Raw genomic sequence first — 18,872 nt, forward strand, 5'->3', positions numbered from 1 at the left:
TTTTATTGGTATTTTATTGGCGTTTCAGAAGGGAGTGAAGGTTAAGGCACTGTATGAGTGGGACTCATGGGAGGAAAAAGCTCCCCAGAGGAGATTCGGATTAAGTGATATTTAAGAGATGGACAGGAATTAGCTAGCTTGGTGAAGTAGGTATTTGAATATTTAGATGTTGCACATGAGGAGAAAGGTTGGTCTAAAAATAGACGTATGGGAATAGATACATATTCTGGCTTGAAAATTTCTTGGATTGCACTGAGGAAATGTTTCCTTCACATCTCTGTAAATGTTTCCTCAGTGTCTTGTTGAACTGAAGATTGCAATGGAGAAATTATGCAGTTTAGAACAGACTCTTTGGGTTGCAAGTGACAGAAACCCAACTCAAACTTATTTGGGAACCAAAAGGAATCTTGGTTCACAAACAGGAACCAAGTAGGAATACAGTGGAATGTGAGGGGGCAGTTTCCCAAAGGAAGGTTAGACAAAGAACAGGAGACCACCATCGATATCAGTTAAATGTTCTTTGTAGGTGATCTATTCTGACAGCATGTTTTGAAGATTTTGTTCTTACTTGTAGAAGAGTATGCGACTGAAAGTCTCACTCTTGGTTAGCAATATGGATGACATAATACCCACACATTTCTGGGACTTGTTATGTCAGTCATTACTCTTTGATTAGAAGAAGGTTAGAAATAGTTATGGTCAGTTTGTAAACATGACAGTTAAGTCCACACTTAACCTGTATCTTGTCATTGTAAACCTAAGCTTCTACACAGTCTGTTTACTAAAAAGGATATAGATTTTTCTATAATATTGAGACATAGTCTTGTTTTAATATATATGTTTTGAAGATTGTTTCTTGTAATCTTGAGATTATGTTTGATAAAATGTTTGTGACAGAAAATTACATTGGTTTGTTCACTTAACGTTACAAATTATGTTTCTCATAGGAGATTGAATTTGCTCAGCAATCTTTTTTTAAACACACATCCACTTTATTTTTTTATTCTTTTAAAAATTATTTTTTAAATGGAAGTACCAGGGATTGAACCCACGACCTCCTGCATGTTAAGCACACACTCTACCACTGAGCCAGACCTTCCGTCGTGCTCAGGGGCCTTCTGATAATTAATTTGCTGTGATCTCAGGGATCTTACAAATAACTCAACCAGTAAAATGCTGTGGAGCTTCTGGCCTCAGCAACAATGTCTATTGTCCTACTTGAGTAGGTTGATGTCGGCAAACAATGCACAGTCTCATTCTTCAAATTTATTTTATTATTCTTATTATTGTTATTTCATCTCAAAGAAATTTTCTCCTATTGTTTTGTATGACCACACCCACTCTTATCTTTCCTTCAAGAAGTTTGAATTTTTATGGCGGTGAGAGCGCTTTATGCAGCTATCCTCTTAGATGTTTATCCTCTTAGATTTTGCACAGTAAAATGTCATTAACTGTAGGCAGGTCTTTAGAACTGAGCCATCTCGCAGAACTGAAAGTCTAGACCAGTTGAACAGTAACTCCCCATTTCTCAATCTCTCTCTCTGTAAGCTCGGCTCCTGGATCAAGGCCCCATTTCTCATTTTAAAATGTTATTTCCCCTCTCATAAATTATATCATTCAACTCTGAGTTCAATTTAATCTGGTTTCCTAACTCACTCATTTGTTTTTCTAAACTGTCCATCCTGTGATTCAGTGCCTGTATTTGTTTTTTCTTTTAAAATATCATTGTTTACATTTTAATTTCCGGTATAAAAACACAAGTTTCAAAGGCATTTGCTTATATGTGTCAATGTTTTATTTAACTGATTATTGAGGAAACCAACAGGAAGACAGAAGAGCTGGTTCCAAGAGCATTTGAGAAATAGAGATGTACGCAGCCCATGGGAAAGGAATGCCAAAGAAAGATAATTAAGTTAGACATAAAACTGGTTAACCTTTTACAGGGATTAAAACCATATCACCTTTGGGGTTAACTTCTCTACCAGGCTATAAAGCAAAGCAGCATGTTGATTTCTGTAAGTTGACTTCTAACCTTAACAGACTGCAGCTTCATCAGTTGTGGGGTGTGATTCCGTGACAGTCCCCCAAAAGGTCACATCAGGGTCAAGAAGAACTATTGGAAGACGATCTAGCGTGGGGAAAAGCGGTTACTCCCTTGCCTTTTCTGAGAACGAAGCAATCTTGCTCTTACACTAGGGACCTCTGCTTCGAGATCGCTTTGCCTTGGGACGCTCCCTCGCGCTGCCGTCTGGCGTGTCTCAGGTCGCTGTGAACGAAGAACACAACCGGGCCTACCTCATTTCTTTTGACTCCTCAGTACGTCAACTATGTAAGTGGGACTGCTTTTCAGTCATGTTATAGAATTTCCCCCTACATTTTTGTTGGGTCATTTCAGCAGGAAATTAGCTGAGGGAGGGAGCAAAATGAGTGCATTATTAGAATTATAATGTTGTATCTCCTAGCCCAGATAGCCATGGGTTTTATTTATTTTTCTGAGATTAAAATGAACTCTTTTAAAGCCTTTTAACCCTTTAAAGTCTGATTAAATCTTTGGACACTTCTGTCAGAGAAAATGTAGATACACATTCATACATAATATTATATATAGTCTCAAGGGACGGGGGGATGGGGGGTTTAGGGGGCTATTGAATCCCATCCTCGAGCCTCAAAGAACAACAGTTTTTTTTTTTTTAACTGAGGGACTGGGGATTGAACTCAGGACCTCCTGCTAAGCTAAGCACCTGCTCTACCACTGAGCTGCACCCCCCTACTCCAAGAATACTAGTTTTTGAGGTAAGAATGTGCCACTAACAATGCCCCAAGATGACTAACGAAGATCATTATATCTGTCTATGAAGAGGCAAGAACAGACTTTAATGCAGTAGTTCTCATATTATCTCCATTTTGCAGACTGTCAAAATAACTTATCTTTTGACTTCAAGGCTGTGGTGATATGATCTCCAAACATGTTCGGTGAACAAGTGAGAGTTTCATTTTCAATGTCTAAGGCTTCATCAGAAATGCTCCCATGGTGAATACCTCCTGCCCCCTTTCAACGCCTCATTTTGCCACAGAGGAGGAAGTGGCGGCTGTGGAAGAGACCTAACTTGTCAGGAAGAGAATGCTTTCCAGGTGGATTGTCTCATTTCTTTTTTGCCTAAAGACGCTGGAAGGAAGGAGCGATCTGGGAACAGCTGCCACCAATGGATGCAACACTCCCAGAAGATGCAGGATTCATGACAATTTCGGGGGCTTCAGGGCAGATCTGCTAGGACTGTATACTTTAAATACACAGAAAAAGGGTGGAACCAGGAGGCCAGGCTGAGAGGGATGCTGGACAGGGGCCGGGACAGAGGGGCGATGGAACCGGCGGGGGTGGGGGCGCCATTCTCAGTACACCTGCTGTGCCTCACAGCCCAGAATCTCCATCCTCAGGGCAATCTGGTGCTCCCAGCTCTGAGGGTGAATTCTCAGGTAGCGAATAAATAGTGGGGGGTCTAGAGTGTTCACTACGGGTGTGAAGGAGTCTCGATTTCCCTGAAAAACCTGCAAGAGGAAAGATGGCATTTATTAGTCATCTAATAGGAGAATAAGGATAACGTTGATACTCCTCTCCCCCGGCCCCCCCCCCCCCGCCGCCAGTCTCCTCACCCTCCTTTGCATCCATCCCAATGGCTACCATGAGGCACAGACTGTTTTTTCACTTCCCATCGACTAATCCATGCTTCCAGGAGTCCAGGGCTGAACCTTGGGAGGTGACTGGATAACTCTGTTCCATGCACCTAGACTTAAGAGCACCCTTGCTTGCCTGTTGTTGCGGTGATGCCTAACCTCTGGAATGTTATCACCCACTTTCCAAACTACTTCAAGGGAGTTACAAACATCATGGCATTTTAGTCCCAGATACTATAAAAATTTTTTTTATTGAAGTGTAGTTGATTTACAATGTTAGTTTCAGGTGTACAGCAAAGTGACTTAGTTATACATATAATTATGTATATATATTTTTCTCCTCAGATTCTTCTCCGTTATGTTATTATGAGAAACTGAATATACTTCCTTGAGCTATACATGTTATCTCTTTTTTTATAGGTTCTTTTTTTTTCCTCGCAGGGGGTGATAATTAGGTTTATTTATTTAGCTGGTTTTTTGATGGAGTGCTGGGGACTGAACCCAGGACCTTGTGCATGCTAAGCACTGGCTCTGCCACTTGAGCTAAACCCTCCCCCAACATGTTATCTCTTTGGAGAGCTCTACACCCTCTAAAACAGGACTCTTGTCAGCTTGAAATCTCTCCTTGCACATTTCCGTTATGGCATTCCCTATCTTCTCATTTTTTTGTTTACCTCCCTACTGACCATTTGCTCTTTTTCCACCCAAAATACCAGTTCCATGACAGCAGAGACCTTGGTCACTGAATTACCTTACACACACAGAATATGTAGCATAATGTATACACATGGCAAATATACTATGAACATTTGTTAAAGTTTGTGTGTTTGATAAAACTTTTAAGACACAAAAGAGATTCTTTGGTAAATATTTGTGCTGTATTTGGAGGCTTGTACTCCTTCTGTGAGACATATTCCTCGTCATTTCCCCTTAAGAAATTGAAAGAATAATACAATGAACACTTAAATCTCCTTTAGTCTAAACAGACTTCTAGTCTCTGGTCTCTTTTTGTCCTTCACGACATTGATGTTTTACTTTGTTTGTTTGTTTTATGAGGGGGAGATAATTAGGTTTACTCATTGATTTATTTTTAGAGGAAGTACTGGGATTGAACCCAGGACCTCATGCATGCTAAGCATGCAGTCTACCACTTGAGTTACACCCTCCCCTGACATTGACATTTTAATAAGTCTAGGGCCATTGTGTCATAGAATGCTCCACATTCTAAATTTGTGTGACTGCTCATCTCACAATAGAGGACACATGATGCCTATTTGATCCATTATTGACGATGCAAAGTTTGACTCCTTAGTTAAGGTGCTGTGCACCAGATCTCTCTGTTAGAAAGGTAATCATTTCCTTTTCCTAACAGTCTGTGGGGCGATACTTTGAGACTGTGTAAATATTCTGTTCTGCATTAAGCTTTCATCCAACACTTTTAGTATCCATTAAATCTCCTTACAAGTATTACAAGTATTAAAAGTAGATTTTTAAATTGAAGTGTAGATGACTCATTGTATAGTATATTGATGGTTACAAATTGATTTCCTAGTTTTGTCACTTCTACATTTCTTAGCTGGAATTCTTCCGTGGAGAAAACTCCACTCCTCCCACCTTTATATTTTTGCAATGATTGTGGACTCCTGGATGCTTTCTTTCTTGTATGTATCCATTGTATTGTATCCATTATTGTCACTTTTTTTTTTTTTGATGCTCAAAGTCTCTCCGATCTGGCCAGTAGGAACCCCTTCCAGCCAGCTCCTGTGTTCTTTTCATGTGACCTCATTAGGCTTTGTGCACTTTGGCACACTGAGATGTTCCAAGATCACTGTGCAGTTCCTTTGCTCCCAGTAGAAGATTCCTTCTAGTAGGAAATGGTATTTAGAAACCAAGAGTGTTCTTGGTTGGTTGAAACTCTGCTTCAGACTGAGGCTCATGTAGACTGTGTCTTCTCAGGTTGTGAGATCAAAATGCCTAAAGTGGCACAAGAGCCCGAGCCAAACATACAATCACATTTAAAGCTTCTGTTTGAAAGCATGTCTGTCATGTCCACGGGACAAGCATGTTCACCATGCATTGATCAAAATGAGTACTGTTGTCAAGCCCAAAGTCAATGGAGTTTTCAAAGGAGGGAGTGAAAAATCAAGAATAATACATTTTACCTCATCTGCCATTTTCTGTTCATTTAGGAATTCCTTATATATTCTCGTTCCAGAAATAAGGTGACTTTATGGAGGCAGAGGGAAGAGGTGTGGGTACCTTGTTAGATTTCTCAGTCCAGGAGCACCCTCTACTGTTGATAAAGTGAAGTGCAGTTTCTTTAGCAGATGGGATGGGTTTGTCCTGTGATTTTTGTGATTCGTTTTTCTTTCACAGAACACTTAATTTCCACCATTTGACTTCTTTTTTTCTTCAGCACCAAACCTCCAAGGGATGTATCCTCCTTCACCAGAAACAGTGCCTTTCCAAATGTAGTCCTACATGCTTTCAATCTCTTTCCTTTCAGTTCTCCAGAAGCCAATGCTAAGATCCAGAAAGTCTCAAATATTAGTATTTCATCACTCAGGGTCAGAAGTGAAAGGTCTCACACTGAAATTTCCTTTTCTTTTCTTTTCTTTTCTTTTCTTTTTTTTTTTTTTTTTGCACAGTCTCTCCTGGACTCTTCTCTCCAGGCTGAGCTGTGGAGCTCGGTCAGCTAGCTCGGCATTTTTATGTCCTACTTACTTGTAAGTTGAAACTTAGGGTATTGTTTGTCTTCTAGTTATTCTGCAGGTGAGGTATGGGTGGCTTTATTTGAATTTAAAAATATATCTAGAGATAGATCGATAGATGGTTTTTTGTAGGCTGTAAGGAGAGTACAACTCAGTACTTGGAATTTTTAGATACTATTTTAAATTATTTTTTCTAACTATTTGTTCCCAGCATGTATAAATACATTTAAATTTTGTACTGATTTGTTTCAGCAACCTTGCAAAATATTCTTATTAATTCTAATAATTTAGATAGATACTTTTGGATTTTCTATGAATGCTGTTGTATCATCCACATATTATGAGTGTTTTGTTTTTTTCCCAATCCTAACATGTTTTATTTATTTTTCTTATCTTACTGCACTGCTTAGGGCCTCCAGTACAGTTTTTAATAAAAGTGGATGTGGCAGATTTCCGGTCAAGATGGCGGAGTGATAGGACCACTAGCTTGCCTCTCCTCATGACTACAACGAAACCACAACTGAATGCTAAACAGCCATTGAAGAAAAGACTGGGACCTAGCAAAAAAGATCTTCTGCAACTGGAAACATAAAGAGGAAACCACAGCAGGATGGTAGGAGGGACGTAATGCTGATATAATTGGGCCCCATACCCCCAGGGTGGGTGACCCACAAGCTGAAGAATAGTTAAGTTGCAGAGGCCCTCCCACAGGAGTGAGAGCTCTAAGCTTCACGTCAGGATCCCCAGCTTGGGCCCTGGCACTGGGAGGAGAAGGAGACCCCAGGACATCTGGTTTTGAAGGCCAGTGGGGCTTGGTTCAGGGAGCCCCAAGGGACTAGGAGAAACGGAGACGTCATTTGCTTGGGACGCATACGCAGAAACTCGCATCCGCCAGGTCCAAGGGCAGAGGCAGTGATTTCATAGGAACCTGGGCCAGACCTGCCTGCTGGATTTGGAGGATCTCCTGGGGACATGGGGGACGGCTGCAGCTCACTCAGGGGACATAAAAGCTGGTGGTGGACATTCCAGGAGTGTTCATCTACATGAGCTTTCCTGGATGCTGACATCTTGATTGGATCATTAGCACCAAGACTGAGCCCCACTCAACAGCCTGTAGGGAAGCCTCAGGCCAAACAACATACAGGGTGGGAGCACAGCCCCACCCATCAGCAGACTTCCTGAGCCACAGAGGCCTCTAGACACAGCCCTGCCCACCAGAGGTCCAGGACCAAGCCTCACCCAGCAGTGGGCAGGCACTGGCTTCTCCTGCCAGGAAACCTGCATAAGCCTCTAGTCCAGCCTCATCCACCAGGGGCAGATACTAGAAATAAGAAAACAACAATCCCAGAGCCTGTGGAAGGAGTCCACAAACACATAGAGAGACAGAAGATATGAAGCGGCAGAGGAATATCTCCCAGGCCGAGGCGCAAGATAAAATCCCAGAGGAAGAAATAAGTGATGAGGAGATAGGCAATCCATCTGAGAAAGAGTTTAAAGTAATGATGGCCAAGATGTTCAGGGAACTCAAGAGGAGGGTAGATGCACAGAGCGAAGTTTTTAGCAAAGAGGTGGAAAATATACAGAATACCCAAACAGAGTTCAAGAATAAAATCACTGAAATGAATAACACACTAGAAGGAACCCAGAATAGACTAAACGAGGCAGAAGAACAGATCAGTGAGCTAGAAGACAGATTCGTGGAAATCACTGCTGCAGAACAGAAAACAGAAAAAAGAATAAAAATGAATGAGGATAATTTAAGAGAACTCTGGGACGATGTGAAGTGCTCTAATAATCGCATTATAGGGTCCGAGAAAGAGAAGAGAGAGAGAAAGGACCTGAGAAAATCTTTGGAGAGATAATAACAGAAAACTTCCCCACCTTGGGAAAGGAAACAGTCACCCAAGTCCTGGAAGCGCAGAGAGTACCACACAGAATCAACCCAAAGAGGAACACACCAAGGCACATAGTCATCAAACTGACAACAATTAAGGATAAGGAGAAAATATTAAAACTAGCAAGAGAAAAGCAATGAATAACATACAAGGAACTCCCATAAGGTTATCAGCCGATTTTTCAGCAGAAACTCTACAGGCCAGAGGGGAGTGACGCAATATATTTAAAGTGATGCAAGGGGGAAACTTACAACCAAGAACACTCTGTCCAGCAAGGCTCTCATTCAGCCTTGATGGAGAACTCAAAAGCTTCACAGAAAAACAAAAGCTAAAAGATTTCAGCACCACCAAACCAGCTTTACAACAGATGTTAAAGGACCGTCTCTAGTCATCAAACCATAAGAAAAGAGAACAAAAAGAAGAAAGGGGGAAAATGAAGAGCTACAAAAGATTGCTTTGGCTGTTTGGGGTCTTTTGTGGTTCCTTATAAATTTTGGAATTGTCTGTTCTAGTTCTGTAAGGAATGTTGCGAGTATTTTGCCGGGGGTTGCGTTGGATCTATGGATTGCTTTGGGTACTGTGGCCATTTTGGTGGTGTTGATTCTTCCAATCCAAGAGCACAAGAAATCTTTCCATTTTTTTTGTGTCATTTCGGTTTTCAGAGTATAGGTAACCTCCTTGGTTAAGTTTATTTCTAGGTATTTTGTTGTTTTTGATGTAATGGAAATGTCTCTGACAGTTATAAGGTTCTGGTTTTTGAAGTGAAAAAAAGAAGTGAATGAAGGGCTGCAAATGGCAAAATGCCCTTCTTTCTTATGGGTGAGTTGTGTTTCATTACATATATCTATATGGCATCTCCATTATCTATTCAACTATTGATTGGCACTTACGATGCTTCCATATCTTTGCTAATTTTTTCAATTAAGAATATATACTGAATTTTATGAAATGTTTTTTCAGTATTTATTGGCCATGTAATCCTTCAGTCCATTAATGTGATGGATTGCATTAATTTTCTAATGTTAAGCCAAACTTGCATTCCTAGGATAAATCCAACTTGAATACATACTGCAAATAATTTGTTTTGGATCTATGTTCATGAATAAAATTGGCCTATTATTTTCCTTTGTAGAAAAATTGTCATCATTAAAAAAGCTAGATAATGTACAATCGTTTTCTGTTTTTCTGGAAGAATCTTTGTAATAATGGTATTATTTCTCCCTTGAAAATTTGGTAGAGTATTTAGTATAGCCATCTGAATCTGGAATTTTCTTTGTAGGAAGATTTTTGAACACCAATTCAATTTTTCAAAGGTTGTAGGACTTTCAAGGTTTTCTATTCCTTCCTGAGTAAATTATATGTACTAGAAATTAATCTATTTTACCTGATTTTCTAAATTTACTGTCATAAGGTTAATAAGTATTCTCTTTTTTTATGTTGGCAGGATCTTACTGGGTGGTAAAATCACTTATACATGTTGGAAAAGTTTTTAGTTTTTGCTAGAATGCATGAAAAAAATTTCACCAGATTTTATTTTGGGGGAGGTTTCAGATTTTTCCTTTTGGCATCATATGGATATCATTAATTATCTTCTGATTTTCATTATTGCTTAGAAATCACATGTCAGTTTGCCATTCTTATCATGGTAATGTATATTTCTCCTGGTTCCTTCTAATTGTGGTAAAATGTACATAACATAAAATTTACCATCTTAACCATTTTAAAGTGTAAAATGCAGTGGCATCTAGTACATTCACCACTATCTACTTCCTTTAGGGAACCATGCTCCACTTACCCTTCCTTCCAACCTCTGGGAATCACTAATCTATTTTCCATCTCTGTGTATTTATTTGCCAATTCCGGATATGTCATATGAATGGAATGATACAATATGTGGTCATACTGTAGCATATGTCAGTAAGTTTATCCTTTTTATCGCTGAATAATATTCTGTTGTATGGATAGACCAGAATTTGTTTATCCATCAGTTGATGGACATTTGGGTCATTTTCACCTGCTGACTATCATGAATAGTGCTGCTATGAGCATTTTCGTACCAGTTTTTGTTACTTGCCTATTTTCAGTTCTTTTGGGTACATACCTAGTAGAAGAATTGCTGGAATCATATTGTAATTCTACATTTACCTTATTGAAGAAGCACCAAGATGTCTTATTCAGTGGCTGCTCATTTCACATTCCTGTCAACAATATAGGTTCCAGGTTTTCTACATCCTTGCTAACACTTTTTACTTTTTATACTAAACAAAATTATTGCAATCTTAGTGGGTGTGAAGTAATAGCTGTTCGTGGTTTTGATTTGCATTTTTGTGATGATTAATGATGCTGATGTTGAAGTCCTTTGCTTACTGTTAAATTTGGTTGTCTTTTTGTTGAGTTTAAGAATTCTTTTCATATCATGGATACTAGACCTTTTATCAAATATATGATTGGCAAATATTTTCTCCCACACTGGGTTGTATTTTTAATTCCTAGATACTGTCCTTTGATGTACAAAAGGTTTTAATTTTGAGGAATTACACTATATCTATTTTTCTTTTGTTGTTTGTGATTATGATTTACATCTAGGAAACCATTTGTAAAATCCAAGGTCATGAAGATTTACCTCTATATTTTCTGCTAAGAGTTTTATAGTTTTAGTTTTTGTTTCGGTATTTGATCTATTTTGAATTAGTTTTTGTATATGGTGTCTAGTAACTTAATTCTTTTGCACTTGGCTATCCAGTTTTCCCAGCACTATTTGTTGAAGAGACTATTCTTTTCCCATTGTGTGGTCTTGGCACTGTTATTCAAAATCAATTTACCATAGATGTGCAGGCTTATTTCTGGACTTTATTCCATCGATCTATCTATCTGTCTACATTTGTATCAATATCACACTGCTTTGCATATTGTAATTTGAAGTAAGTTTTAAAATTGGGAAGTGTGAGTCCTATAACTGTTATTTTTCAAGTTTGCTTTCAGTATTTGGGGTCCCTTGCAATTCCAGATGAATTTTAAGAGTCACTTGTCCATTTCTGCAAAAATGGCCTGGATTTGGATAGAAACTGCATTGAATCTGTAGAAAGCTTTTGGTGGTAATGCCATCTTAATAATGTCTTCCAATCATCAAACCCAAGATATCTGTTTACTTAGGTCTTCTTTAATTTTTTTCAGCAACGTTTTATAATTTTCAGTGTACAAGTCTTGTACCTCCTTGGTTCAATTTATTCCTATTTTATTCTTTCTGATGCTATTGTAAATGAAATTGTTTTCTTAATTTTCTTTTTGGATTTTTCATTGCTAGTATATAGAAATACAACTGATTTTTATGTGTTGATCATGTGTCCTGTAACTTGGCTGAATTCATTTATTAGCTCTAATAGTTTTTTTTGTGGATTCTTTCGGATTTTCTACATATAAAATTATTGGTGAGGAGAGATAGTCTTACTTCTTTCTTTCCAATCTGAATGCTTTTAATTTATTTTTCACTTGTAATTTCTCTGGCTATAACTTCCAGTACAATGTTGAATAGAAGTGGCAAAAGTGGTCGTTTATTTCATTCATTCTGGGAATCCAATCACATATATGTGAGGCTTTCTCTATATAGTCTATGTCTCTTAATTTCTTTTTCATATGTTTGATCTTCTGTGCTCCATTCTGGGTAATTTCCAATTGACAGATATATCTTCCAATTGACTAAATTATCTTTGGCTGTGCCTAATTCACTATTAAGTCTTTCTTTGACTTAAACTTCAACAGTTATTTTGTATTTTTATACTACTTTTTCCCCAAAACTGCCTAATAATTTTGGATAATTTGTCATTTATTGTTATCTTTCCATAGCTTATTGCTTTAACTATTTTGTGCATAATTATTTTATGATATAAATCTGATAATGTCAATATCTGATGTTGATTGTTTCTGCTCACTTTTTGTCAAGTTGGCTTGTATCCTGCATGTTTGCTGATCTATGTTTATGACCTCGTCATTTTACTATGTAGGAATCTTGGAGACCTAAAGTGCATTTTCTAGAGTGGACTTGAGAACGGTTCTTCCAGATGCCAAGAGGTGCTACTTATCTGCAACTAGTTTAGCTCCTTTCTGGGGGTCACTACTTAATGCAGAAGTCTCACGTTCAGTTATTGCATTTTGCTCAAAGCTTGGTCTCCCAATAACAACAGTAAAATAATCATTTCTCTTTACAAAAGGTCCTCCATTTTACATTTTCTCACTTTTCACCTCTCTTAGCCCTGATTTAAGCTCATTATTTTAAAATAAAAGCTCTTTTTTTTTTTTTTTTGCTGTTGGTGGTGAGGGGGCTGGAGATGCCCTTTTCTTTACTGAGTGTAGCAATGCGTGAAGTATATACTGTCAGTGACACAGCCCTTTTAATTGTGATAATATATACATAATATATAACTTACCATTTTAACTGGTCTTTAAAAAAAATGTTCTTAGCATTGGTCAAAGCATCACAAATTTTTTTGCCTTTTTTGGCGGGGAGGAGGTAATTAGGTTTATTTATTTTTAGAGGAGGTACTGGGGATTGAACCCAGGATCTTGTGCATGCTAAGCACACACTCTACCACTTGAGCTATACCCCGACTCCATTTTAACTCTTTTTAAGTGTATGACTCAGTGGCATTAAGTACATCCATAATGTTGTACCGGTATCATCACCATCCATCTCCAGAACTCTTCATTTTGCAAAACTGAAACTCTGTCCGCATCAAACAATAACTCCATTGTCCCCTCCTCCCAGCCTCTGGTAACCTCTATTATACTTTCAGTCTGTGTAAATGTGCCTGTTCCAGGTACCTCACTGTAATTGTTAATTTCAGGTATCAACTTGTCTGGGCCATGGAGTGTCCAGATATTTGGTCAAACAATATTCTGGGTGTGTTGGTGAGAATGTTTTTGGATGAGATTAACATTTAAATGGTACAGTGAATAAAGCAGATTGCCCTCCCTGATGTGGGTGAGTGTCATCCAATCAGTTGAAGGCCTGAATAGAACAAAAAGGCTGACCCTCCTCTGAGTAAGAGAGAATCCTTTCTGTCTGACTGTGAGCCAATTGTTTATAATAAATCTCTTTGTACACACACATGCACATGCGTCCTATTGGTTCTGTTTCTCTGGAGAACTAATATAGTCATATAAGTGGAATTATGCAATATTTGTCCTTTTATGTCCAGCCTATTTCATTTAGCATGTTTTCAAGGTTCATTCCGATTGTAGCGTGCATCAGAGGTATACCCTTTTTAAAATGGCAATGTCCTCTAGAGCATGTATTATTAATCCTCTAGTCAACTCAACCGCTAGAAGCAGAAGTCTTTAGTCCAGCCTTGAAGGAACAGGAAATTCTTCTTGGAGGAGATGATGTCTATCTGAGATTTGAAGAATGAGCCAGGTGAAAGGGGCAGGACAGGAGGAAGTACCTAGACAAAATGTTCTAGGGAGAAGAAACAGTATGTATAAAACCTAGTATGAGAAAGAACACACTGTTTTTAGGGACTTGACAGTCTTAGGATGGGTGGAGCTTAGAGAGCAAAAGAGCAAATGTCAAGAGACTGTACTAGAGAGATTGGTAAGGGCCATGCCAGGGTTAATTCTTGGTGAATCTAAGTTGCTGATGAGGATGCAGACATCATTAAGCATTTGGTGAATAACTCTTCTTCTCCATCCCTCAGATTCTTGCCATCATCCTGAATGACATCAACATCCATGAGGATACTTAGCTCTTGGCTCTACTCTGCCTTTTCCTGGGATTACACATTCTTGCTTGAAGTTACTGTGTCCTCCCAGAGTGCCTTTCATAGTGTCCCGTTACTATAGATACACAGTACAGTTTATCCTGAAAGTCCAGTCATATATCGATCTTGTTAGGTTTCTAAATGTCAAACTCTACGAGAGGCTTTGTGCCTTTCCTAGGAGACCAGCCTACCTTCACTTTGCCATTCTGAAGAAACAGAGTCCAGTTACGGCCATCTTGACTACTGGATATGAGGAACGCCTTCACATACATGTTGGTAAGGAGAGACTTCACCCCCTGGGTGGTGATCCCTGTGACTTTCATTGTCTTCTGCAAGTCCACTTGTAGCCACTCTTTTCGATTATTCCCCTAGGGAAGATAGAGTAGTATCTTGTTGGGAGTATTTGCTCCCAGAAATCCCCAAATCCCTTCTTCTCAATCATATCACAGCACTTATCACTCTGCATTTTAAGGATCTGTTTCTCAGTCTTCCTTATTAGATTCTAAGCAACTTGAGGGCTGAAATACTGCAGTATTGAAAATTTGGCAATGTGTCTTACAACCTGTTTTGTTTAACTCTTGGAGGAGCAGAGACCATTAACTTCAGTCATCCCCCAAAGCTATTCAGTGACTGAAAATCACAAACTGAGTGGTTCCAGAAGAGAACTGTGCCCAATGAACATTCATAACCGACTCTTTCCTTTGAGACACCGAGAAACCTGCAAATAGGACTAATTGTTGACATTTCTCTGTAAAACTGGACTTCAGCTACTACAGTTCTGTGACTGTACTGCAATACTGCAAAGCCCAGTACTGCATATAGAGATGTCTCCAGGAAGTTCAATTCAGGATCACTTCCCCCAGTGAATGCTGTGTGAAATTGCATGGCAAATCCACTAAAAATCTGTGGGGTTTTCTGTGCATAGTCAACCTTCCTTGACACTCTTTTTAGGAATAACCAAGTATTCGAAGTAACTCTGAAGAAGTTAAGAGCTTCTCCTGTTCTTTCCCAACCACTACTTCTTTCTCTGTATCAGGTAAATGGCAAATTTGTTCCCTCTTACCTGGGGTCTCCAGGCATTAGTCCTCCCTTGGAGGTGAAGTCGGGCTTGTGAAGGAGACCAGGTGGCAAATATATTGTTTAAGTGGGATGAGGCAGTAATCTGTGTATCTGAAATTGCTTTATTCTCCATTCCCAGCGGCATGCTGCAACCTCAAAGAAATGAAAGAATGTAATTACAAGGAACAGATGCAGCCGAGGTTCTGCTGGCATGCCTCCACTGACATTCTAGGGCTACCATCATCACGACATCATTTCAAAGGCATTAACTTTTGCACGTTATTGTTAACATGCCCCATATTTTCTGGTCAGCTCTGCTCAGCTCTGTCTGACTTTGATTTGCCTTGTTAATTTTTTAATAATTTGCCTTGTGTAGGAGGTGGCTGCCCCTGGGGAATCCCATGATTAGGATGACCAAGTCCTGGGTTTGCCCAGGACTGCACTGGTTTTAGCATGGATAGTTTTGAGTCCTGGGAAATTCCCCTAGTCTCAGGAAAACTAGGATGGTTACTCACCCTTCCCATGGTTGGGAGAGGGAAGGCTATGGGATGACTTGACACTTACTGTTTAAATCACAGCCCATCAACTCCATGCGAAGAGTGCTGCGGATGCTGTAATGAGTTGGGTGTAAACGGATGTACCGAGCAATAATTGGAGGGTTAAAAATATTGTGTTTTATCCCAGATGAATCCACATTGCCAAAGAAGACCTGTAGGAGGGTATTAGCACAGACACACGTAAAGTGAAGGCAGAGTAGAAAGCAATCCTTCCCAGTTGTATCTTTCTTCTAATTTTGCTTTGTGTATTTCTCAACAGCACCCCACACTCAAATGAAACCACCCTGGCTAGACAGATGTTAGAAATAATATGTGAAGGACAAAAACCACGGGAAGAAGAATGGAACAATGGAGATTAGGTCTACTTTGGGAGTCCTGTAAAAGGCTCATTAAAGTGGAGGAAGCCACTCAGGCCTTCGCTAAGCCAGTGAGGGGCACAGACTGGCAGCAACAGAATCACCTGGGAGCACTTAGAAATGCATAGTCTTGAGCCTTATTCCAGATCAACTGAATCAGATCATGAAGTTTGAGAAGCACCCACCACCTTGGGGCAGAATAAGCTGTGAAAGAGAACTGGGAGTAAGCAGCATACCACGCTGCTCTCAGAATGATTTTCCAAGAATGGGCTGTGTGTGTGAAATGTGGGGCATTAATATATCCAACATGTGGGGTTTAGGACCTTGGCGTGCCTAGGTTCTAGAGAAAAGTACATGACATATTTAAGGGAAAAGGTACACAGTTTGAGAAATACGGTAGCAATGCCCATTCAAAAGGCTTAGATTTAAACCACAGCGTATACTATAAGGAAAGTTGAAAGTCATCTCTCAGGAAACACCTGGCATCCTGTATGTGATTGAATACACTGAAACAGGAATAAATGCACATCTGTTATATAATCAGACAGCAGAGTTATAGTATTATGAGGATTTAAAATATCTGTTCTGCCATGTAACATTTTTTTCTTCTTATGGGATAAAAATATTAATGAATTTATATTATTGCCCCAGAAATCATAGCATTATTTTTGATAAATATATCTGCTTCATTTAAACTCAATTCTTATTTCTTGATTAGAAACCTTCTTAGGGAGACAGTGTATTAATTCAACAAATAGTTAATGACTATATAAATCCTTGATTCCATTTATTATGTCCCAGAAACTGTGCCAGGTGGCTTCACTAGTGAATTCTACTAAATGTTTGAAGAAGAATTAATGGCAATCCTTCTCAAACTCCTCCAAAAGATAGAAAAGGGGGAAAAAACATGTTAACTCACACTATAGGGCCAGCGTTACCTTGATACCAAAGCTAGACATATATACAACAAGAAAGAAAATTACAGACCAATAGTCTTCATGAATATAGATGCAAAAATCCTCAAAAGAATTTTAGCCAATGGAATCCAGCAGCATATAATAAATATTACATTCCATGTCCAAATAAGAATTTTCCCAGGAAAGCAAGGATGGCTCAACATAAGAAAACTGATTAATCAACACCACATGATAAAATAGAGGGGGAAACACCAATATGATCATCTGAGTTGATGCAGAAAAGCATTCAACAAAACCCAAGAACTTTTCATGATAAAAACCACTCAGCAAACTGAGAATAGAAGGTAAGTTCCTCAACACACTAGAGGGCATTTATGAAATTCCTATAGCTAATGTCATACTCAGTGGTGGAAGACTGAAAGTGCTTCCCCTAACATCAGGAGCAAAAGAAAAATGCTTGCTTTCAGTGCTTCTACTCAAGGCTGTCATTGAAATCCTAGCCAGAGCAATGAGGAAAGGAAAGAAAGAAAAGAAAGAAAGAAAGAAAGAAAGAAAGAAAGAAAGAAAGAAAGAAAGAAAGAAAGAAAGAAAGAAAGAAAGAAGGAAGGAAAGAAAGAAGGAAATAAAGAAGGAAGGAAGGAAGGAAGGAAGGAAGGAAGGAAAGGCATCCAAATTGGAAAGGAAGAAGTAAAAGTATCTCTGTTCTCAGATGACATGATCTTATGTACAGAAAACACTAAAGAATTCACAAAACGCTATTAGAGTTAATAAGCACACTCAACAATGTTGAAGTACACAAGACGAACACACAGAAATCAGTTGTATTTCCATATACTAGCAATGAAAAGTCCAAACGTAAAACTGACAACAGTTATAAGATAGATGAATAAAATATACATAGGATGAATTCAGCCAAGGAGGTAAAGACTTGTGCACTGAAAACTACAAAGCACTGCTGAAAGACGTTTAAAATGACCCCCAAAAAGGGAACAATATCAGCATTCACGGACTGGAAGACTTAATAATGTTGAGATGGCAATACCACCCGAATTTATCTACAGATTTACTGCAACCCCTACCGAAATCCCAATGATCTGTTTTACAGAAATGTAAAAGCCAATCCCAAATGCATGTGGAATTTCAAGGGACCTTGAATAGCCAAAATAATCCTGGGAGAGAAGAAAAAAGCTGGAGGACTCACATTTGCCTCTTTCAAAGCTTAGCATAAAGCTACAGTTATCAAAACTATGTGGTACTGGCATAAGAACAGACACATAGATCAATGGAGTAGAATGAAGAGACCAGAAGTAAACCCATAAAGCTATTCATGGGTATAAACCCCAAAGAATTGAAAACAGGTGTTCAAAGAGAACCCTGTCCAGGAACGCTCACCACAGCCTATTCACAACAGGCACAAGGTGGCGGTCACCCAAATGTCCATCAACTAAGGAGAGGATACACAACCTGTGTGGTCATGCCATGTGGTGGAATACTATTCGGCCACGAAAAGGAATGAAGTGCTGATTGTGCTACCAGGTGGATGAACCACGATGAAAGCGTTACGCTAGGTGAGAGCAGCCAGACCCAAAAGGCCACCTCTGTATTGTATGATTCCGTCTCCGGGAAGTGTCCAGCACACGCCAACCTCTGTGGACAGGAAGCAGATTAGTGGTCGCCTGGGGACTATGGGGGTGGGAGTGGGGTGGGGGAAACTGCAGGCGGGGGCAGCGGGGATGACTGCCTGGCGGATACAGGGGCTTCTTTTGGGGGTGGTTTCAACGTTTTGGAATTAGATGGCCGTGACGGTGGCCCAACACCGCCAGTGTATACTTGGTACCACTGGATCGTCCGCCATTTGCTCTTATCCTAGAGTTCCCGTCCCATGGACAGTGGGAGTTCCCTCAAAGAGAGGGTCCAGCGAGCAAGTGAGCAAGCGTCCTGCCAGCACCACT

General features: G+C 39.4%; 1 protein-coding gene across 4 annotated transcripts in view; it reads right to left on the bottom strand.

Moving 5' to 3' along the window:
- Positions 1-1,772: 1,772 nt before the first annotated feature.
- Positions 1,773-18,872, bottom strand: part of F8 (coagulation factor VIII) — a 99,741-nt gene continuing 82,641 nt past the window's right edge. For 3 of the 4 annotated variants that reach the window (XM_010967088.3, XM_074359554.1, XM_045504408.2), the window contains 4 exons: positions 15,655-15,799; positions 15,095-15,243; positions 14,223-14,399; positions 1,773-3,546 (listed from right to left, as the gene is read on the bottom strand). In XM_010967088.3, the coding sequence (XP_010965390.2) occupies positions 3,391-3,546; positions 14,223-14,399; positions 15,095-15,243; positions 15,655-15,799 (627 nt within the window). In that variant the 3' untranslated portion in view covers positions 1,773-3,390. The remainder of the gene's footprint in view (positions 3,547-14,222; positions 14,400-15,094; positions 15,244-15,654; positions 15,800-18,872) is intronic. The other variant, XM_074359553.1, reaches the window with a different exon arrangement.

The sequence above is a fragment of the Camelus bactrianus genome, chromosome X, assembly GCF_048773025.1.
Source record: "Camelus bactrianus isolate YW-2024 breed Bactrian camel chromosome X, ASM4877302v1, whole genome shotgun sequence".
NCBI classification, from domain to species: domain Eukaryota; kingdom Metazoa; phylum Chordata; class Mammalia; order Artiodactyla; family Camelidae; genus Camelus; species Camelus bactrianus.